General features: G+C 36.7%; 2 protein-coding genes across 5 annotated transcripts in view; one reads left to right on the top strand and one right to left on the bottom strand.

Annotated features, from left to right (window-relative positions):
* Window positions 1-24,727, bottom strand: part of CMSS1 (cms1 ribosomal small subunit homolog) — a 384,890-nt gene that overhangs the window by 269,632 nt on the left and 90,531 nt on the right. Inside the window, exon 1 of one of the 4 annotated variants that reach the window (XM_043593957.1) lies at window positions 23,580-23,675. The exons of the other annotated variants lie outside the window; for them this stretch is intronic. Coding sequence (XP_043449892.1) covers window positions 23,580-23,613 — 34 coding nt within the window. The 5' untranslated portion in view covers window positions 23,614-23,675. Of the gene's footprint in view, window positions 1-23,579; window positions 23,676-24,727 lie in introns of those variants that run through there. 4 annotated transcript variants of the gene reach the window in all.
* Window positions 1-24,727, top strand: part of FILIP1L (filamin A interacting protein 1 like) — a 305,655-nt gene that overhangs the window by 196,540 nt on the left and 84,388 nt on the right. The window contains exon 4 of the mRNA XM_043593950.1: window positions 2,557-2,735. Within this exon, the coding sequence (XP_043449885.1) occupies window positions 2,557-2,735 (179 nt within the window). The remainder of the gene's footprint in view (window positions 1-2,556; window positions 2,736-24,727) is intronic.

Genomic DNA, 24,727 nt, shown 5'->3' with positions numbered 1-24,727 from the left:
GTCCAACCTCTTAATGTATAAATGAAGAATCTGAAGTACAAAAAGGTTAGGTGGCTTGGCTAAACTCACACACACAGGTAATGGGAAATGTAATGAATTCAGGGAGGATGAGGTCCATCATGTGATCTGTCAGGTATGTATTAGAAACTGAATTGAAAACAACTGGTTATTTCCCAAGAGGCATTCTAGGCATGGAGAAATTAAGGCACAGAATAAAACTTCAACTGTAAGCTAAAAGGCCTCTGGAATCAGTGACTCTTTTCTTTGGGAGCTTTTGCTCTGTAAGGTCACTACTTGATAGCTTTGCAATTACTCCTATTGCAAATATAAGCTCCTTAGTGGCTGCACTGAACAGCATGTAGTAATGCCCATCACCCACTTTCCCCTCCCTCCCACCCCCATCAACCCTTAGTTTATTCTCAGTTTAATGTTTTTCTAAGTCAACTGACAACTTTCCTAAAGTAAGGCTGATCCTATCACTATTTCACTCTCAAATTCGAAAAGCATTTAATTTGAATTTCCTTTACAATCCACTGTAATGTTTGGAGAACTGTAAGAAATTTTCAGAGGGCTATTGTGGCTTGAGACCTGGGACAAATGAGCACTACAACCTGCCTCTCAGAAGATGGTCATTAGTTAACAGTGACTCTGCCAGCAGGCAATACAAGTTAGCAATTTCAGCTTCCACAAAAGTACTGGTTATATTTATTAAAAACCGTCAACACCTGTTTGGCATAATGAAGTATTCTGTGAGTGTGTGTGTGTTAAAGCACCTCATAAACCTATATCAGAAAACTAGACAACCAGCCTAAGCGTTTATAGGTCCGAGGGAATTAGTTGGGTTCTATATGCTGGTATACCTTTGTTCTATTCTTTTTCTGAAATAACTTGACCATTTTGTGCCTTGGATTCTAGTCATGTATGTGCTTTTTAAAGATATACAATTTAAACTGGCTTCAAATTCAGAGTCACAATTTTTCAATATTTTACAATAAAGGCAGAGGGCAAAACCAAATAATACTACCAACTATAGCACCTACTATTTAATCTAGAAAGTCACATGCTTTCTAAACTATATATATATATATATATATATATATATATATATATATTTTTTTTTTTTTTTTTTTTTTAGAGACAGCGAGTGAGTAGGGGAAAGGGGCAGAGGGAGAGAGAGAGAATCTTAAGCAAGCTCCATGGTCAACGCAGAGCCTGACATGGGCTTGATCCTACTACCCTAGGATCATGACCTGAGCCAAAATCCAGAGCTGGACGCTTAATTGACTGAGCCACCCAGGCACCCCCCAAACCACATTCTTAATTGGATCTTAATTTATCACTGGCTAAAGATCCTGAGCCTCTTCTGTTTTAATCAGTCTCCTCCTCATGTTTTTTGTTTCTTGATTCCTTGCTTGCTTGTTTTGTTTTCAATCTTTAAACATATATCATTTTACACCTATTATAAGCAAGGCATTGTTAGATCCTAAGAATTTTTAAAAAAATTTTAATTCCAGTATAGTTAACATACAGTGCTATATTAGTTTCAAGTGTGTTAATACAGTTACCCAACAGTTCCATATATTACTCAGAGCTCATCAAGACAAGTGTAATCCTAATCCCCTTCACCTATTCCACTCATCCCTCCCCCCAACCACCTTCCCTCTGGTAACCCTATCTTTGTTCTCTTAAAAGTCTGTTTCTTGGTTTGTCTCTTTTTATTTTTTCTTTTTTAAATTTGTTCTTTTTCTTAAATTCCACATGAGTGAAATCATACCATATTTGTCTTTCTCCTACTAACTTATTTTGCTTAGCATTATATTTTCTAGATCTATCCATGTTGTTGCAAATGGAAAGATTTCATTCTTTTTGATGTAGATGCTAAGAATTTTTAAAAAATTCAACGTAGGCCCTGCGTTTAGTGAGTTCACAGTCTAGTAGGGAAGACAAACACATAAATCAGGCATAGGGTGATCATTTTATAACAGAGCTATAAGTAGGCCACAGAAACCAGAGAGGACTTGGTGTTAACATCTGTTCACATTAACACTACATAACCAACACAGAATTGATTAACAAGAATTCTTAAAATATGTAAACACCTTGAAGCAAAATTCAGTGAATAATGGACCACGGGATCCAACAGGCCTACTAAAGGGAGGGAGGGCTGGGGCAAGAGAGCAGCTAGGCTGCTTCAGAATCAAACATTATCTAAGGATTTCTTTACTTTACATCATTCCTCTGACAAAGTTTTTCCGGAGAGAGGAGGAAGTGTCAGAAAATGGGTTTGGGTAAATTATTCTGATATCTACAGAGGCACCAATTATTCTGTCTGAGAAAAAACAAAAAACTATGACAGTAAAAAGATTACATTTGTGTTGAAATGCATCAAAAAGTATCAGTTAACAACAGTAATGATAAAAACCAAACATAAATATCAGAAACCCATTGCCAAATTAATTAGTCAAAACTTAGACATTTCTAAAAGAGTGAATGAAAGATGGCAGTATTATGAAGGATTTACAGTTAACACATTATAAATGCATTTTCTTTTTGTAGTTGGACAAAGTCATGGAAAAACATAAAGAATCTCATAGACGAATCCTGGAACAGCTTTTAATGGCAGAAAAATCTCACAGGCAAACCATATTGGAGTTGGAGGAAGAAAAGAGAAAACATAAAGAATACATGGAGAAGAGTGATGAATTCATAAGCTTACTAGAACAGGAATGTGAAAGGTAAGGCCTCTTTGGACAAGACAAAGATCCACTCTACAAACTCTTACAACCTCTCACTATGGAGTTGGCATTTATACCAGGGATACAGGAATACAAGATGCATAGGACACAGCTTCTGCTCTGAAAGGTCTCACAGTCTAGAGTGAGGAAAGGGATATGTTTAAAGATAATTTCAATATAATGCAAGAATAACCAGCTATGATAAAAACTGTGGAAACATAAATGATGGACACCTAATTCTGCAATGGAGTGCCCTGTGAAAGCTGCACAGAGGAGGTAACAGGGGTCTAGTCCTATGTAAACAAGAATGGAAACTGTAGACCAGGGAGGGGCAGAAGTAAGTATCACAGCATAGAGGTAAGAAAATCGTATGAAAAGTGAGGGAACTCAAGCTTTCTGGAAACATGGCTATAGCACAAGGTGTAATTTCAGGATGAGAAAAGCAAAGGCTAGCCACAAGCAGTTGGGTTTTATATTGTTGGCAAGAAGGCATAAATAACAAACTGTGAGAAGAATGAGTTGATCAGGTATGCTTTCCTAAAGAGCCACTGAGGCAATATGGAGTAAAGATAAGAACTTTAGACTGGGGGAAGATTTATATTCCCATGGTTATTGGGTTAGAGACATCAGGGTGTGAACAAGAAATATTTATGACGTATAGTCAATACTAATGAATGACTAATGAGACTGGAGAGCAGAGGAAGACATATACAGAGGTTTTTTTTTTTTTTAATGTTTACTTATTTATTTAGAGAGAGAGGGAGAGTGTGTGCACATGCACGCAGTGGGGGAGAAGAAGAGAGAGAGGGAGAGAGAGAATCCCAAGCAGGCTCTGTGCTCAGCGTGGAGCCCCAGGTGGGGCTTGATCTCACAACGTTGAGATCACGACCTGAGCTGATATCAAGAGTCTGACTTAATTGACTGAGCCACCCAGGTGCCCTGAAATATAGGGAGTTTTGAGAAACACTCCTGGCTATTCACCAAGGTACAAAATATAGAAATGGTGCACAGGTTTTTGTTGTTGCAGGATTTTGGTGAAGGAGATAGTTCAAAAGTGGGGGAATGAGCAGTCAAATAGCACCAAATAATACAAAAAAGGAGAAGAAAATGTCCCAGGATTGGCAACCAGGAAGACAGGAAAACTTAATGAGCCCTTTTAATAAAGTGAAGGCAGAAGCCAAATCACAATGCTTTGACAGATAAATAAGACATCAGAATGTAGAAGCTTAAAGTGTGAACTATTATTTTGAGAAGTTTGGCTGCAAAAAAGGAGATTGGTTGGTAAAAATTTTATAACCATATGAAGGGCAGATTATTTTGATCCATTTTGCCCGTCTGTTCTGAGCCACCTTAGAAAGTATGAGCCTCCATTTGAAATGGAAAGGACAATTAATTAAGGCTCTATATTAATAATACAAAGATAGGAAATAACCAATCTTTGCAATGTCAAGTTTTTATTGAACTGTCCTTTCACTTTAGTTATTCCATGTGTACTTCATGATGCTGTATTCTAACAATCACAGAAAAATATAATTACTTATGAGCTCTCTATTCTAAAATATTAATAGTCTCAGCTACTTTATCTAACTACTTACAATTCATATTTTAGCTAGGTAAATGAAGTTACACAATAGCTAGGTTAATGGCAAACTTCCATTTCTTTTCAGTGCACATCATGGTAGACACTTGGTCAGATTCCCAGAGAATCCATGGCCCTCACACCCATTCACTTCTTTCCACATTCATCAGGTTTGTTTCCTACTCACTACCTAGAAGGGGGTCTTGTTACCTTGCCCCTTATGAACTTGAAATATCTTGAGGGAAAGATAAAAGGAGGACGGAGAAGTCTGGCACCACGGGAAGATTTGACTCAGACATTACAATATGAGATTTGTTATTCAATGAGACAATATTATATTAAATATTATTTCGAACCCCTGTGGTTTGGCACCCGTGGCCTCATTTGGCCTCCACACTTATTTGGCACTAACTTGCTGAACACAGACACTTCCTTTCATCTTTCATTTTTATGAAAATGTACTGACCATGGTTGAAGTGCTGTCTGCCATAGAACATAGAGGCACTGCTTGCTCCTGCCCAGGGGGCTTCCCACATTAACAGAGAAGGCAAGATGATGCAGATTTAGGGTAGGACTGTGGAGGGCTGTCTGAGGTACGGTTTTAAAATTCACTGTTGTATCTCAAGTATCTTCTGGTGGAAGGCTTAGGAGAAGTTTTAACACTGTAATTTTGGAAGGCAGATGATGAAGATTATTCAAACCACAAGAGAGCAAAGAGAACAACACTGAGAAATGGGAACAAAAATTCAGTGGGAATAAAGGCCATGTGCTAGAGGAAAAGGAAAACAGTGACGTGAATGTAAATTGTACACCATGGAATCAGTATATTAAGAATGCCATTTCTACATATATAGAAAGGGTTTAAGAGGAAGAATTTAAAAGATCATATATTTTAACCTTAGACACAAAGCTTCTCTGTCTTAAAGAATAATGAAAGTGAATATACCATTACCAAAAAATAGGAAAAAGTGACTGGAGTAACTCTTATTCCCTATGTAGCAGCCATTCCAGAAGATATGAGAATATTCACCTATTTCTGTTTGCCAAGGAACAGCTTCCAGATGGAACTCTTTGGATATGAGAATGTTAAACCTATTTTCAACTCACGTGATATGCAGACAATTCTTCCCCTGCTTAGCACACCCAACAACACAACTCCCATATCCTGGCACTCTTGTGGCATTGGTGCTCCTTGCTCCCTTGCCTCCAACAGGGAGACAGTGGGTCTCAGGACTTATACCTGCTTTAAGGCCATGCGCATCAACATATTAATTTTTTTTTTTCAACGTTTATTTATTTTTGGGACAGAGAGAGACAGAGCATGAACAGGGGAGGGGCAGAGAGAGAGGGACACAAGATCGGAAACAGGCTCCAGGCTCTGAGCCATCAGCCCAGAGCCCGACGCGGGGCTCGAACTCACGGACCGTGAGATAGTGACCTGGCTGAAGTCGGACGCTTAACCGACTGCGCCACCCAGGCGCCCCGCGCATCAACATATTAAATGAAACCCACCTAACAAAACAGCAAGTGGGAGAACCCTAATAATTTCTGGTAAATATACACAGAGAAGGGGCTTACACAAGAGTGAAATACCACTCCTTTGTTTCATTCCCCAGTGACAAGTGACAAAACACGCGCAACATTACGGAGTCCTTCTAACTTCAGTGAGAGTACTTCCGCTGAGCACACAGCCACTCTTCACAAAAGCAAGAGGAACTTGTCCTAAGGGGTCAAAGCGTAATGTTTACTTCCTACCTCAAAGTGATGGAAGCCACTCCCAAATCAGTGACCCTCAGGACACAAAAACAAAGAAAGATATCATAACCCCCATTAAAAGGGAGCTGGGTGAGGATAACCATAAAGGACTATTGGATTGAAACTCCAAAAAAAGCCACTGTGAATGTTTAGCACTTATTAATGTTGGATAATATCTACTTAGAAATAAAATAAAAATTAAGAAATACATGATTGAGATAAGTTAAAGAGACCTTAAAGGGTATAAAAATGGATTTCAAATTTACGTTCAATTTCTGTGTTTTCTTTGGAGAATTTGTTTTATGTGGAAAACCCTAAAGGAGACTGATATCACACAGTTTAGGCCAAAATGTTTGCCAAGTGATGTCTTTGTCTTAATCACTAAACAATTGGCTTTCCCACTGAGGGAGGGTGGGGGCAGGGATCAACTCAGGAAACCTTTCCCAAGCATGTTAATGCAAAGTTTCCTTTGCTGTAATCTGTACAACTTGGTCTATCCATAAGGTAATATTATATCCACATTTCATGACTACTTTCTGTTCACTGACCAGCTCCAATGTATGGATATGTGTGTCACCGATGACCTGAATTATGTACTTGGCTGAATTACAAGTGGAGTCTATGTGAAATGTTTCATACAAAAGCAATGCCAGTAATTTTTGACCTTTCTGGATGGCTTCACAGGAAAGCCAAAACAAAAATCACTTTTAGTCAGTACAGTTTTGCAAAATTTTCCCATAAGTGAAATGCCAAATTTGTCTGCACCTTCAAAAAAGCTTGCATAATTTCTTTTTCCTTTTTCAGTTTCAGTGGGGGAAAGGCTGTGAAGAAAAAAAAAAGTTTCCCTTTTTTTTGAAACCATGCATATTTTTTCAGAACACAAAACAAACCATGTATATTAACCATATGTATTACTGCATTTTGGGCCTTGAAGTAACCAGTAAAGTGAGACACAAACATTGTTATGACAAGTCTGTATAAAAATGTGGCTTCACCATGGATTTATTTTTTTTAAAGCCTTAATTTACTTTTCATAATATCTTGGCCAAATAGGTTAGCATTGATACTATGACTTTATAAAGTAAGAGTTCAAATGGTAGCTTCTCAAAAGCCACATAGAAAGGAGTTACAGGTAGAATTAACTTCTTGTTCCTGTCCTGCCCAATGTTACTAGATAGAATAGTGGCTCAGTGGGCAGAGAGGCCTTTGAAGGAAAGTCATCAGGGACCCAGCCTCAAGGGTTGCTCCCTCGACCATACTTTAAGCTAAGTCTTTTGATGTTCGGGTTTTAGTAAAGAACAAAGCACTTCTACCTCTCCTTTGGCTGAGGGAACTTTATAAAGAAAAATTTCCATCATCAACCCTTCTCTACTATGACAGACCTATTTTGCAGATTGGCATCAGACAAGTGAATAAAAAGCTGAGCCATATTGACTTTCCTGTTAACTGAGGGTATTTGAGTACTTTTTAAAAGTTTATTTATTTAAGTAATCTCTACACCCAACATGGGACTCGAACTCAGGACCCCAAGATCAAGAATCACATAATCCTCCAAGTGAGCCAGCCAGGTGTCCCTGAATTTGACTACTTTTAAAGGCTGTTGTCAAAAACATCAAATCTTCCTTTCAGAGGCTTTGGATACTTCCTCAAATATATATAAATGCATGAGTATATTAATTTATACATTTTTAAAAAATTTATACATTTTTAAAAAATATATAAAACCCTGACTAATTTGTGTATGTATAAAACCGAGACACTATTGAAGACTTTACGACTTGATACTGATGATTCTAAGGCACTATGAGATCATGATGGGTAGGGAAAAAAGGCACCATTATGATAAAATGACATAATAACATGAAATGCTCATGAAAACAGAACATTCAGGAGAAACCAACAAACACATTACACTAGAGTACTTTACTGGAAAATTCAATATCTTGCAATCATTGCCGTTAGGTTTTTTAGTTTCTTTGGTCTTAAATCTCGCCTTTTAAGACTATCCCATAAAGTATGACACAATGGGTATGTTTTAAAAAATAAATAAACTAAATCTACTTTTAAAAAATCATATTTAGAAAGCCAGCAGTTTTAAATTTCATGCACACTAAAGTATTGTTGCAGAATACATTGTACTCAAATGCAATCATTTCCTTTCAGTTTTCTGGCAAGGAGTTATATGTATTACATATTCTTGAGACTATGTCTTGCAAGTAGTGAAACAGATGCCAGATCTCCATTTGACCTTTGCCATGGGTATCCAGTTCTTTTGTCAGAACAAAATGGAGACCCGACACAAACATTTATTTCGGTATCATAACGCTATAGAAAATCACAATGTGATCAGCCTACTGTTCATATACACCAGACCTAACATAGGATCTGGGTAGGTAGGGATGCGAGATTAATTACCTCCTGAAGGTACCAAAAACAATTTAGGACTGTATACCATAACTTGGCTCTCAATATATGCCACAAAATTATACCTTTTAACTGCACAATTCAGTGTTTTTCATATAACACCATTTCATTACAGAGATCAAAATTCAGATACAGTAATGACACTGTATTTTGATTGCTTTTCTTTCCCAGAAAGCTACACCAAATTTTAACAAATAATGTTGGGTGTGTACTTGGACATATAATGATTAGTGAATTTTGCTCACAAAAGAATATTACAGATGTTAAAAAGCAGTCAAAGTAGAAACTTAACAAACACAGTAAGGGATGAACCAGGAACCTGGAGATAGGGGACTCTGGTCTGCAGACTAGATCTGTAACTACTATGTAAGTCTGGGCAAATTCCATTTCTCCAACTTGTATATAGGACAAACAGGACAGGCCATATGATATGTATGTCTCTTTCAGATCTAAAAATCTGTGGTTATGTGACTGTTGTAAGTATTTTGTACCTTAAGTCTATGACTGTCACACTATCGAAAGAGGTCAGTGAGAATGATAGTACCTCTACCAACTTCAAATCCAAGTCTGTATTTCCATTCTTTTAAAAAAAAAATTTTAATGTTTATTTATTTTTGAGACAGAGAGAAAGAGAGACAGAGAGAAAGAGAGACAGAGCATGAGCTGGGAGGAGCAGAGAGAGAGAGGGAGACACAAAATCCAAAGCAAGCTCCAGGCTCTGAGTTGCCAGCACAGAGCCTGAAGTGGGGCTCAAACCCGTGAACTGTAAGATCATGACCTGAGCTGAAGTCGGATGCTCAACCAGCTGAACCAACCAGCCACCCATGTATTTCCATTCTTAAAGGATATCTATATGTAGGTACACCCTATCACTTCTCAAATGTCACATATTCAAAACTGAATTTAGCATCATCTTTGTAAATCCAGGTCAATTTATGACCTTTCTATTCCTGTGAATGCTGCTACAAAGAATTGACAAATCAAATAACTGCAAAAAAACCCTACAAAGGTCTCTGAATCCCGAATTTAAGCTAGAAAAGACTTATCAAGACCAATCTTCTGATTTTTGAATTGAGAAAAGTGAGGCCCATCGAGTCCTAGCTAAGAAAGCACAAAATCTTGTTGCTAAATAGTAGTAGTAGTGCCAGACCAGAAGCTAGCTCTCCTGGTAACATATTTGGTGCTGTTCTCCCTAGAATCATTACTATATACTCGAGTTTTATGGTTGGTGTTGTGGGAGGTCCAGAAGAAATTTAAGACATAATAATAACATAGTTCAAAAGGTAAGACACTCGCAAATAATCTGTAAATGATTCAAAGAAGATTCAAGGGTTCATTCTGTGGTACTGACATTACTGTTGCAACAATATGGAAGGTCAGACAAAAAGAATACTAAGGACTATAATTATCTAACAGCCAGCACAGCCCTAGGAGAATGGAGGACTTACAGTAAGCACTGGATAAACACATCCTCCTGGCTTACAGTTACTAGTTTAAGAGCCCTTTAGAACAGGAAGCCAAAGACTGAATGTGGCAACCTTAAACTTCTGTTCCATCTGATTATAAAATACAAAGAGAAAGAAGAGTCATTACACCATGTCAAAATAGAAGTTTTGCCTCATAAATGGAAAGTAAGGTGGAACATTAGAATGAAACTGTATCTTGAATTTGCAACTTGCAGGTAAATTTTCCAGGCATGTGTATTATTCTCTCATGAGAGGATAAAGCCAAAGAGTTTTGGCCAGCTATGAGGATGCAGATGCCTGGCATAAATGATGAGTAAATTAGAAGTAAACATCACTGCACAAAAAAGGTATTAGGAGTTAAAAAAATATAGACTCTGGAGCTAGGGTAACAAATCTGAGCCATGGTCCCATCTTCTCACTAGCTATCTGACCTTGAACAAAGTACTTATTTAATCTCAGTTTCACCATCCATTGAAAAATGATACGGATCTCAGAGGTTCTTGCAATTGCTAAACTATAAAATGCATATAAAGTGTTAAGTATGGTGTCTAACACACAGGAAGCACTCAGTAAGCATTAGCATCTTTCTTCAGATTTGCCTTTCTTTAAAGTATTTTATTTATATACTCAGTGCCACACTGGGCATTTTTTGGATTGCCAGGAAGGCATTTAATTAGACCCTGTACTGGGTGGTAAGGATGTGATGATGAACAGGAGCTTTCAAGGGGGCATACCCTTCAGTATAGGAGAGACAGATATAAAAACAAGTGCAATGTGTTGCAGGTATGATGACAACAGAGAATATAGAGAAGGCACAAAGGAGGATCATTCTCTAGGGCTGGTTATATCTTATTTCCTTCAGAGTAGGGGTATTGCTAAACGTCCTAATGATCTAACAATGTAACACTGAGCTGAGCACTATAGTGCTCAATGATTTTTTTTTTTTCTTTTAAACCATGGAGACCTATTTCCCCCTTTTGGAAATCATTTTACTTAGAAAAAACAGAAACATTAATGCAACAGCATTATAAAGAGCACAGCCTACCACATATGCAAAATTAAGAATCATACAACATGGCAGTTTTTAAGTGCACTAAAAGATTCCATGGCTCCTCTGGTCTGCCAATGTCATAAGATCTCCACACTAATCACATCTTTTGGCCTAAAATGATTGTGAAAAATCAGATATTTCCACTATCACACTAGGGGGCCTACATTTGTTTTGTTTTGTTCCTCCTGTAGGGTCCAGAGCATGGAGAAGTGAAAGAAATGATCCTAAAAGGGGATTTTAACTTTCTCAATTTGTACTTTGTATAGTTTTTGTATCCTATTTCTATTCACTCAGAAAAACATCATGAACATTCTCCTAAATCACCAACTCCTCCTCTATACCATAATTTTTAAGAGTATGAATTCTAATGTGTCATACAGATATAATTTATTTAACAAATTCCCTATTGTGGGCATTTAGATCCCTTCCACTTTTTCACTAATATAAGGAACACTATGATGATGAGCAGCCTCATACTCCAATTAATTCTTACACCTTCGTAATTGTAGCTTTAGAATAATAAATCCTTAGATGTGGGTCAAAAGTTATGAACTGTTTAAGGATTTTAAAAACTGTAGCTAATTTGTGCTCTACAAATAGATTATTTATACTATTACTAGCAATGAAGGAAAGTACCCGTTTCTTACTTTATAATTTTGCCTGGGACTAATCTTGAATCTGACCTCATTTTAAACATGATATGATGTTAAAAAGTATGTAAAGTGGATGTTAGTAACATGATTCAGGCTTTCCCACTGACTTGGGTTGGGCTTTTATTTTAGAGATGTGTTATTTCTGAAGAAAAAAAAAATCTAACATATCATTAAAAACATAATTCTAACATTTTCTTGAAAGAGTATTTTGCTGTTGTCAATGTAATTTCACTATATTTCCTCTTCCCTATCAAATTCAGATTCTGATGGCCTAGCATCATTGATCTTCCAAAGACTGCTTCTGTTTCTTCTCTAAAAGGTCTGAACCCTCCTCTCTCCATACAATCCCATACCAATTAGAGTCCAAATCCAGGATGCTAGCTCACCTTTCTCACCACATGACAGACTCAACAATAGTTTATTACACTTATAGCACGTGCCTTATATGGTCCTGACAATTTTGATTTGTTTAACACTGCAGAATCTAAAATTCACTTTGTCAAATTCTGCCTCTAAAAATTCAGTTGATTTGGAGTGTGTGAGAATTTCAAACCAATTTTTCTAATCTAACTCAATTTCTACTTGTCAATTCTCACTTCCTTACGTTTCCTATTTATCGTGCACATACATTTATGCCCACAGAATTTTCCCATTTATTTCAATGAATTTCCCAGTAGCAGCTTAAAATATCTGAGATGCCTGGAGAACTGGTAATTTGTATATCTTCAGAAGATGTTTCAGAACAAACACGTTAGCAGAATTTAGGAGGATGAGTATGTGTTTTCTTAAAAATAAGTAATTTCCAATTTACACTTTTGTCACTTTATATCATGCATTTTGTTTTGTTTTGTTTTGAGTGACAATGACATTCAAGGCATGTGATGCCATAATAAACACTGGAATACATATACTAAAGGAAAAATACAGGAAAAAGAGAATCACATGTGGCTGCCACAACACTAGTTAGTGAACATATCCTTCAAAGATATCAGAGATCTCAAAATTATTTACCAGTGGTGTCAACAGTGAGGACTCAATATAAATGGTAATTAAAAAGAAAACATTTCCCTGTGGAGCACATCTGTCATTTGCTTTATGTCAAATTACTCCTTTTCTAAATAGATTTGTTGACTAATCAAAACTCAAGCTAAACATCTCCTCAAGAACATACCAGTTGTTCTATAGCCATTCTCTCAAACATGATTGCACTGAGCTGTTAGGACAGATTTAGATTAAATGAATGGTCTTTTTATGTGTTTATTTGTGGAGACACAGATGGAGAACTCCCGTGGCTTCTTCATGCAGAAGAATTCAGTGGCTTATTCTCACCACTACTTTGAAGGCTAAAATTTTTATCAATAAACAAAGAGGCACAGAATAACAAAAATGTTAGAAGAAAAAAAAATCACTCCTTAATGTTCATGTGTGTTGAATTCTAAGTGAGTCATGCCTCAATAATAACAAAGCAGAGCAAATCAGATAAAACTTCATCCCAAAAAACCTCTGGATGGCAGGAACTGAATTCTAAACTGGAAGAGTTTAATCCTGAAACATGCTTCCCTGTCTCCTTTAAATAGGCCTGTATTTTTTCAGACAGATTTTATTGTGTTTGTTAGGGAAACATGCAGCACAGTCACTTAGTTCCCACTTTCAGCTCCAGAAAGAAACCTCAGGAATCCAAGGAGATTTGTGGTTTCATAACAAACTTTTCTTGCACCATGGCTTAGTCCTCATAACCCACCAAACCATGCAAAGGATCCAAAAAAAGTTGGTAAGTTTCTTTGTGCTTCAGATATATATCAAAGATGAGGATGTGAGGGAAGTACAAACATACAAACGGATAATTCAGATGAATCCTTACTCCAAAATATTTCAGAAATAATGCTCAAATTCTGCTCTTATTAAATTGATGGTAGCCCATTCAGACTTCCTTATAGATGCTACATTCACTAATAATTATTTTCATCTAAAATATATCTGAAACATAAAAGGGCAAGGCAGGGGCAGCCTTCAACCTCAAATGCCTTCAGGGGCCAGCAGGGTAAGGTAAATGAGAGGAGCAGGCTGGACCTTTGCAATAGGGAATGGTGGAGATTTTGAAAACCTGTGAGGGGCAAGTCCATCTAGTCAGAATAATCATTTCAGTATCACCAGTAAAGAGGAAACAGGTCCTACAACACAACTGATCCAGAAATGGAGAAGCCAGACTGGTGAAGTCCAGCTCTGAAGAACAGGCTATGTGTGACGAGCAAAGAGGACAGATATTCTTTGGACCCTGTAACAGAAGATGTGTACTGAATAAGAGGATAAGCACTGGACACAATACTAGGAAGTGCAGACGAGATGAACAAGCTTGTTTATCATGGCTTCTTGTTTGTCTTCTCTTCCCCACTTCTCTTCCACACTCACACACTTGTATGTAAGCTCCACAAGAGCAGACACACCTTGTTTTGTTTATCTCTGTAGCCCTAGCACCTCACAGAGAATGCCCAGTTGGTATTTACAGGATAAGTAAATGTATAACTCTCTTCAAGCATAGTCACTAACATGAGCACTGTAATTGGTAGTAGCAGCTATAGGGACTTCAAAGGAGCTGTTGGTTTTAGTGGAGACCTCTCCCTAAAAGACCTCTCCCTTACTCTTTGATGGCAGGAATAGAAATGTTATTCTTCTTTGTGCTTCTAAATGTTTTTATATTGATCCAAAGATATGAACTTCCTTCCACCTTTTCTACATTGCTGAATGAATACAGAAACATTAAATTTCTTCAAAATCAAATATATATATACAAATGTATGTAAATATATATATTAAAAAAAAACAACACAATAAAATGGCAACATAGGGGTGTAACCAGCAAAATCAATACTGTGAGAATTCCATGTAAGAAGTGACCTAGTTCCATTAATAAATAATGTGAATAATGTGCAAGGGTAAAATACCAAGGGGAAATTTCTAAGTTAAAAGAAATTTAGGCATTTCCATAAAGTGCAATGCAAGATCTTATTTGAATCTTGATTTGAAGACACTATAGAAAGGGGTGGAGAAAAACAGGAAAATGTGAACACTGTAATATTTCACAATATGAAGGAATTATTTCTAATATGTATTAATGGTGTTGTGATGTATATTTTAAAAGATCCTTATCTTCCAGAAATACAGTCTGAAAATATTTTTAAAAGAAATGATAGAATGTTTGGAATTTACTTCAGAATAGTGTATGTAGTGGGGAGCATAGTGAAGGGGAGGAAAAAGTAATTTCCCCTCTATCCTTCTGCGTTCTTGGCTGAGACCCCTGTAATGAAAGATAGATTAAAAAGAGAAAAACAAAACTGAAGTTTATTAACATGTATACCTCATGTATATACATGGGAAATACCCAGGGAAAATGAGTAACTCTGCAAGAGGACTTAAGCTAGCACCTTAAATACCATCATCAGCTAAAAAAGAAAGACAGGTGGGATGGGGGAGGGGCAGCTAGTTATGGGAAGTTACCAGAAGTTGGAGCCTTCTCCACTGATAAGATTCTCTTGTGATTTACTCATCCTTCTCTTGCTGGTACTGAGAGGGAGATACCCTTACAAATAGAGTTCCTCCATAAATGTAAATTTCTCATACAAAAGGTTAACTCTACTCTTATTTTCAGAACTTCTGATCTGCTGTTTCTCAAAATAATTAACTCAAAATAATCCTTATGCCAAAGAGGCAATATTTTGGAGTGGTATATTCTGCTACCATTCAGCAGGGTGGTACAGAAGAAACAAGACTGGCTAAGAGTTGATAATTATTGAAGCTGCATGAGGAACACATGGGGGTTTATTATCCTATGATCTCTACTTTTATATAAGTGTTTGAAATAACTAAAAAAAAATAAGTGAACAAATAATAACACTTGAAAACAGAAAATTTAAATGAACAGAAAAGTATAAAATGAAAATTAAAACTTTCCTTTCATTTCACTTCCTACTCCCCAAAGTAATCCACAGTTAACAGCTTCCTGTGCATTTTTCTAAAAAAATCATTGTAAGCCTACATCAGCAATTCATGAAAGAGACCATACTATATTCTTTCTACCTTTTTTTTAAGTGGCTGCATATTATTTCATTTTATAGATGCAGTTCATTTAGCCAGGCCCCATTTATAGGCTTTAGATTATATATATATATATATATATATATATATATATATATATATATAATTTTTAGATTATATATATATATTTTTTTAGATTTTATATATATATATATAATTTTTTTTTTTAACTATTAAACATTGTTCAGGGAATTGGCTCTCAATGACTTCAGATGACTCTTAATTCCAATTTTCTTTCAGAAATAAGTTAGCCATTGGTAACTTTATGTTTTTTGCTCTTTGCATAATGAGGAACGAAAACCCGCAAGGAAGGAAGTCTTTATGCAGACCCTGAAGACATCACAGAAGACTGTAGTGACTGTAGTGGCGATGGGAGGAGGCGGACAGCACTGAGACACTTCCAGAGTCAGGTTTATAGATCCCACCCATGTACTTGTTAGCACCTTCCTCAGAGGCCTGCAGATCTCTTAGCAGAACAGGGCTGTAAAAGCAGCAGAAGCAGGGATTTGATCCAAGAGCAGCAGTTCCTGCAGTTCAAATGAAATTTATACTTATCTGCAGCAGTTGCTTGATGAAGTGAACAAAATGACCCCTGAGGAATCAAAGTAGCACAATTCTAAAAGCAAAGAGGACATATGCTTTCTTTATGTTTCCCCAAACAAGGGATGATGCTTATTTTGGACAGGGTACTGCCATTGAGGTGAACAAGACATCATCCATGAACTCCATATTGCCACCAGATATTTTCTAGAGAATCAGAAATAAAGCAAAATAAAAGTTATATTATTATGAACCTGCCAGTTTCTGTCCATCTACGGCCACTTTCTTCTTTCAGAGAAAATTATTTAGATAACTTTTTTCTTTTCTAAACTACTCTAAATTTTATAGTAAGACTATAGATCTCAACAGATAGTAATTTTGATATGCTAATGTAGTTAATAGATGAAATAAAGTTTGTCTTCAAAATATCAAATTAAGATAGAAGATATAAATATTTAAAGTAGCACATGAAATCATCACAAAACTTTGATCCAGGCACAGATAAAATAGCTAACGTACAATCCTACAAAATAAAATTAATGCTTTGCCTTTTAGGAAAGATAAACAATCTCTACATATCTTTTGCTTTGGAAATTAATACAATGATAATACTAATGATAATAACTGGATCCTAAGAAACTACTAAGACTAATAAATAAGCTCAGTATAGCTGCAGTATACAAGATCAATATACCAAAATCATTGGTATTTCTATACAGTAGCAATGAGCAAACAAAAAATTAAATTAAGAAAACAATTCCACTGGGGTGCCTGGGTGGCTCAGTCGGTTAAGCATCCGACTTCGGCTCAGGTCATGATCTCATGGTTCCTGAGTTCAAGCCCTGCATTGAGCTCTGTGCTGACAGCTCAGAGCCTGGAGCCTGCTTCAGATTCTGTGTCTCCCTCTCTCTCTCTGCCCCTCCCCAGCTTGCACTCTCTCTCTCTCTCTCCCTCAAAAATAAATAAAAACATTAAAAAAAAAAAAAAGAAAACAATTCCATTTATAATAGCAGCAAAAAGAAAAAAAACAGTTGGGAATAAATTAAACGAAAGAAGCTTAAGACTTGCACTTTGGAACCTACAAAACAACGTTGACAGAAATTAAAGAAGACCTAATAAATGGCAAGACATCCCATGTTTATGGATCAAAACACTTAATATTGTACAAATGGTAATAATATCTGCCAAATTGATCTAGAGATTCAATACAATCTCTGTCAAGTTGTATCCTTTCAGTTTGTTCAGCCATAAGAAAGATAAAACTATTAATGATAATGGATGTTTCTCATGAGATATAGGTTAGCTAATTTCTTAAAACTTTATAAAGGAAGATCCTTTAATGCCAGCTCAAACTCAGGAACCAAAGGATAGGGACTTAGAAATAGGCATCTGGGTATATCCCAAGGGGAAATGATCAAAGGCAAATGATTATCTGTCGGGGGGGGGGGGGAGGAGAAAGAGTATTTTTGTTCTATATGAGAAAAAAGAAAAAAGGGGTTATCTGTCATCCATTCATTCACTCACTAACATCCATTTAACCTAACACTATGCATGACACTTAGAATGGTGGGGGGGTGGGGGGCGGGAAGAATAACATGCAGATCATGTCTTTGAGGCCCCAGTAGAAAACAGTAGTAGCACGAGGCAATTAAATGTGGCTGCAACTGAAGCATACACAGAGTGCTCACAGATCCCATAGATGGATTGATTAGTTCTTCATGGAGGGAATGGGAAGGCATCCCAGCCCTAGGGAGGCTTTAGCTTGATGGCTGAGTAACACTCTTAACAGGCAGAGAAGAGGGGAAAGTTTATTCCAGGCAGAAAATTGCACCCATAAGTACAAAGGAATGAAAAGACAAGTTTTTGGAATTAAGTCCCTGTCGAGGATGAGTAGGTTAGGGCTAGACTGTGCAGACTGTGTGCCACTACCCCAGGCTTCCTCTTTATCTTGAGCCCAAGAGAAATGTGTTGTGCAGAAAGATCACAACTTGCCATTGGGAATTTGTCAGAGCACCTATACCATACACAAAGCAGTGTGTTAGGTGTGTGTCTGGAGTCAAATTTGGAAAAAGCATAATAATAATAATAATAATAATAATAATAATAATAATAAATAATAGCAATAACAACAATAACCAGAAAACTACTATTATAAGCAAAACACCATAGGGGATAAGACCTACAGAAGTACAATTTCCTGATAAAGACTTACTTCATAGCAAAATGGGATTGTACAATATGTGTTCATTTGGCTAGAGTAAATGGAAAAACTCATTCCATCCTAAATCCCAGAAAAGGAGGTGTGGGTGTGCAATATGCTACCTAATCTCTTTTGCCTGGCCTAAAATTAGTTAATTACAGCAACATGTGAACAAATGGCAATGAGATATAACTAACTGGAAAAGAGAAAGGAACAGGAGTGTCTATTTATTTTGACTGTACTCTCAACTCTGCCAAGACATTCCAATCTCCATCCCTTTGTCCTTGAAAAGAACTACTCAGCAAACTTTACTTTCAGAGTATCATAGTCTTAGAGAATATCACTCTCTTTGGACATCTTTGGAATTTGCCTTCAAATGTACTGAGCAAATTGATAAAAAAAAATAGCTTGAGTTCTGTACTGATGTTTTAATCTTCAAAATGGGCAGATATATTCTTGCTATCTACCTTCCTTGCACAAGGGCTAATTGAAAAGAATGTGAATAACTATTTGGGCAAAGAATTTGAGATCTAAGGATCAAAAGCGAAATGCAAACCCAATAAAATGTTTATTTACATATGGGGATAATATCTAGAATTGTAGAGCATTACCTTTATCAACCCAAGGGCTAATTACCAATATTTCCCAGATTATCTTTAACAATTATTTCCTTTAAGAGTTGCAAGGGGTGCCATTTGTGACGGCATGGATGGACCTTGAGGGTATTATGCTAAGTGAAGTAAGTCAGACAGAGAAAGACCAATACCACTTGAGTCCATTTACACGTGGAATGCAAAACACGAAACAAACAAAACAAAACACAGAGTCATAGATATAGAGAACAGACTGATGGTCAAGGATTGGAGGGTAAATGGATGACGGGGATCAAGAGGTATGAACTCCCAGTTATAAAGTAAGTACATCATGCATATGTAATATACAGCATGAAGGAATATGGCCAATAATATTGTATTAACTTTGTACTGTGATGGGCGGTAACTAGATTTATTAAAGTTACCATTTTGCAATGTATACAAAAGTTAAAACGCTATGTTGTACACCTGAAACTAATATAACAGTGTATGTTAATTATACTTCAATAAAAATGTAAATAGACAAATTAGGGAAGAAGACCAAAGTTCAAAGTAAACTGACTGACAGTGGCACAGGGTATTGGATATAGTAGTAGGCCTATGCCACCTCACAGTACCTAACAACTGTGAAGACATGTGTTTATTTTGAAAGCTCTCAGTGATAGGAAGATTTATTAGAGAAATGAAACACTTCACCTCTAAAAGCTCACAGAACTCTGTTTTTGTTGCATTAGTCTCGCCAGGAGAATTCTGAATGTGTTTGCATTCTATCAGTCCACAGTGTGAGTCAGCCTGTCCCAAACCGGTTTTCTAACCAGAAAACTGAGAAGTTTGATGACACATTTAGGTAAACATGCTCACTGGATGAAGTTATTTAAAATTTTATAGCTTTTTAATCCTCTCTAAGCCTCTGAAATCCATACAGGTTTTTAGAGAAGATTTAGATTCATATGAGTCAAAGAGTAGAAATTATATGTAAACCAACTCTATGTAAGAACTCCATGAGTTCTGAATAACTAAGAATGTCCAACACCTGAAAGAGCAAAGAGGGTAACCTGACCCCAAAATGAAGCCCTTAACTGTTAACTAGTCAACCTTATTTCTAATTGAAATTTCGGCTCTAAATACTCTTCTTGCCCCAAGAACTGAAATTTCTCATCCATTCCGGTCAGATGAGGACAGCTCTTTGTTGATAAAGATAAATGAACTCTGACTGTGAAGGGCTCACTGAAGTGTTAAACTTGTAGACCATTGATTCTCATCCCCTACTTTCTAAGCAATTTGAGAATAGTCAGTGGAATGCAAATATAATCAAATTGTGGCAAAATACAAGTCAGAGTTATTCAAATTAAGCAGAACTGATAGCAGGTATAAGTTATTATAAGAGCTAACTAAAATTTACAGTATTATGGACTTTTCAATCCATGCAGATGAAAGACATACAACACATGGAGGCAAAGGTCTTTTTTTGACACCCTATTCTTAGTGATAGTATTACTTCTTTATGCAAAGAAGACTCTTCAAGTGAATCCACCCATTCTCTAGGCCTGTTAGACAGTTTTTAAAGAGTTTCTGCTTTACCTAAAAGAAATCTTGCCCCTGTCATGAAAGAGTATTTCTGCTCCAAAATTTAACTTTTCATTATTTACTGTTACCTTTTGGAGTAAATTCATGACAAATAACTGAGATACAAGGGAGTGGCTCTAAAACCTTTGGGATACCATGACTCTCCCTATTCCCAGTTCCTCCCTCCTGCCCCAAGGATTCCACATCACTCTTCCTTGAATACATGAAACACAACACACATCAAAACTCGGTTTACTTTGTTGGTAGCACCACCAAATCCTAGCTCAGATTACCTCAGTTCCATTCTCTGACACTGAAGCACACAAAAAAATTTTAATAAGAGACCAGAACTTGAAAGGTGGTTCTCAGCATTTGTCTTACCCACAGCCTCAATTCCAGTACCTATATTATGACATTTTAACTATCTAATTGTTTGAGAAATGCTGCAATAGAACATTCAGTTCTTAACATTTCAGGTAAGCACCTCTTTGTAATACCCTCCCAGCACTCACAGGTACAAAACACTGAGTAACAGTCCCTCAAATGAAAAAAAAAAAAAAAAAAAAAAAGCATATAATGGCTACTCGGTAAATTATTAAGGAAAAGGAAGTGGGGTCAGAGTAATCCCACACAGAATTTTAATTAAACACCTAAAACAAAGAACTCATTAAGAGAACGATCACACACACCCACAACACAACATGAATCCTTTCTTTGTAGAGACAGTAGATTCTATTTTGTACATTCTAAACAAAAACAATACAAAGAAAGATCTCTTATAGAGAATTTGATAATTAGTAATAACAATATTAGCAATGGTAGTTACCTGAATGTTTTACCATTTTACCTGAATGTTTACTATAAAACACTGTACTAAGCATATCAAATGGATGATCTCATTTAATTCTCATGACATTCTTTTAAAGTAGGTACTGTTATGGTCCGCATAATATTCAGATAATCAAACCGAACCTTGAAGATACTATGTAACTTTCCCAAAGTTATTGATAGTAACTATAGAGAAGAATTAGGACTCTTGAATCTGAGCTCTTGATACTTCTCCACTGATTTCCCAAATTAAGTAAGTTATCATTAGAGTTGCCAGGGAACTATTTAAAAATGCAGATTTCTGGCCCCAATCCCAAACATACTGAATCAGAATCTCCAAATGTAGCATTTGAAGGTAGGAACACAACGGCATCTCAAATATGGTTCAAATGTTCTTTTAAGATGCCAAGAGAACCCGAGTGAGGCCAGTTGTCACATAGTTGTCTAAGTCAAATCATTTGCTTCAAATAGAAAACAGCATTGCTTTTTCCATGTGAGCCTCTTCTCACTATATAGCAGTCAAAAGGACCTGTGTGCTGAAAGGTCAAATGAGGTCATGGTCACACTATGTCAGCAATTAGGACCAAGATACCCAGGTGCATGAGCTGTGTTACAGAAGATGAAAGTGATACAGCACAGCAAATCTGCTGATTCAGAACTGCTTAGTCAGAACCTCACTGCAGAGAAGGCACAGAACCAATGTGGAAATAGAACTTCTCAAGCTACATTCACGCATGACTAGATCAACAGTTCTTAATATTAAAAATGCAGTTTAAGCTTCTGAAAAATTAACTTATCATCTAGTTTATTTATTAATTTATTATTAATTTATTTCAAAATGCTTACCCAGTACCTATCATGTGCAAAGCAGTAGACCAAAAAATGTTCCCTGTCCTCAGGGGCAGAAAACATTCAGGCAGTGGGGGAAAAAAAAGGTGAATACTAATTAGGGGATCAGGAATAGCTTGAAGGAAAAGGTAGCATTTGAGCTACCTTTTTATTGAAATAATTTTAAGTATTATTTAAATAAATGTAAATGAGTTCTGTTCCAAGGGACCATCCAGAATGTTGTCTTCATCTACATGATCAGAGCTGCAACCCTATTATGTGTATGTTACAGTACACTAGGGGGCAGGTGGTGGTGAAGAGGGTGGAGGGAAGGGTAAAATACATGAAAGCTATCTTGCTTTCAAGTTGAAGATTACCATCTCTTCTATTTATATTCCATTGATCCAATCCAAACTCAACATAGCCACTTCCCAATACAGGGCAAGCTAGAAATGACTGGCTGAACAGCCATATATGTCCAGGAAGAAAGAGCCAATTGACATTTTTTTTTCAACGTTTATTTATTTTTTTGGGGACAGAGAGAGACAGAGCAGGAACGGGGGAGGGGCAGAGAGAGAGGGAGACACAGAATCGGAAACAGGCTCCAGGCTCTGAGCCATCAGCCCAGAGCCTGACGCGGGGCTCGAACTCACGGACCGCGAGATCGTGACCTGGCTGAAGTCGGACGCTTAACCGACTGCGCCACCCAGGCGCCCCTGCCAATTGACATTTTAAAGACAACTAACAGTCTGCCACAACCTTAGTGCCAACCACTTAACCTCTCCGAGCCTTAGTTTATCTTCATAATCTTGAAGAAGGTAAAGATTTCTTGAAAAGGATAGAAAAAGCAACAAGCATAAAAGATTAATAAACTGTACCTTATTAAAATTAATAACTTCTGTTAATCAAAAATACAATGATAATCAGATGAAAAGGCAAGCCACAGATATGGAGAAGATATCTGCATATGTATAACCAACAAAAGACTGACACTCAGGATATATAAAGAAAAATGACTGACAGTCCAATATAAAAAAGGAAAAGAATTAAGAGATATTTCATGAAAGAGGATATCCAAATAAGCATCTGAAAAGAAAGTTCAATATTATTTATTAATCATCAGACAAAAGCAAATTAAAACTATAATGAGATACCACTACAACCCTACCAAAAGGGCTAAAACTAAGAGGACAATATCAGGTGTTGATGAGTAAGTGGACCAAGTGGAACTTGCCTATATTTCTGATAGCAATATAAAATTCCACTTATCTGAAGTTGAATTTCCATTAATATGAGAATCCATTCACATGAAGTTCAAAACAGACATAATTAATCTATGGTAATAGCGGTCAAAATGGTAGTTGCCTCCTGGGAAGAAAGTAGTTACCAATTGGAAGGTGGCACACAGGAAGTCTGCTGAGAAGTTGGACACATTCTATATTCTGGTCTGGATAGAGTTTACACAGGTATATACCTATGTAAAAACTCATCAATGTGTATACTTAATGTTTGTGCACATTACTAAATATAAATTATATCTCAATAAAAGAGAAAAATGGAAAGATAATGCTTAGAAGCTATAAAATGAGGTACGTTACACAATCTGAAGATGCAAAAGGTATAAATGACTGGACTCAATAAGTCTTAAAATAATAACTCTTTTTTTTGTTTTGTTTTTTCAATATATGAAGTTTATTGTCAAATTGGTTTCCATACAACACCCAGTGCTCATCCCAAAAGGTGCCCTCCTCAATACCCATCACCCACCCTCCCCTCCCAAACTCCACACCCAAAAAACAAATAACCCAGTGAAGAAATGGGCAGAAAACATGAATAGATACTTCTCTAAAGAAGACATCCGGATGGCCAACAGGCACATGAAAAGATGCTCAACGTCGTTCCTCATCAGGGAAATACAAATCAAAACCACACTCAGATATCACCTCACGCCAGTCAGAGTGGTTAAAATAATAACTCTTAAAAAATAATAACTCTTAAAAGTCTGGGTGACAAGAAGATTGGTCCTAATAACAGCAATTAAAAGACTGGGAGAGGCAGCTTTGGAATGCTGTGCTTGAGAAAATGGTGAGACATCTAGAAGTAACTGCACAGGCTAGAGAGAAGTCAGGCAAGCAGTGGCTAACGATAAAGATGTGGAATTGTAGTGTAGAGAGGAAAGTTGAAACTGTAGGAATAGATTAGAGTGCCAAGGAGGAGGTAGTATAGAAAGCAAAGGGCTGGATTGTCTGGGCAAAGGTTTGCATTTAGAGAATGAGAAAAGGAGAATAAGCTATCAAGGAAATTAGAAAAGAAGCAGAATATGATATAGAAAAAGAATTTGGTTGGGGCGCCTGGGTGGCGCAGTCGGTTAAGCATCCGACTTCAGCCAGGTCACGATCTCGCGGTCCGTGAGTTCG

The sequence above is a fragment of the Prionailurus bengalensis genome, chromosome C2 (assembly GCF_016509475.1).
Source record: "Prionailurus bengalensis isolate Pbe53 chromosome C2, Fcat_Pben_1.1_paternal_pri, whole genome shotgun sequence".
In the NCBI taxonomy this organism is placed as follows: Eukaryota; Metazoa; Chordata; class Mammalia; order Carnivora; family Felidae; genus Prionailurus; species Prionailurus bengalensis.
Note: the sequence above shows the minus strand (reverse complement) of the source record. Positions and strands in the feature narration are given on the sequence as shown.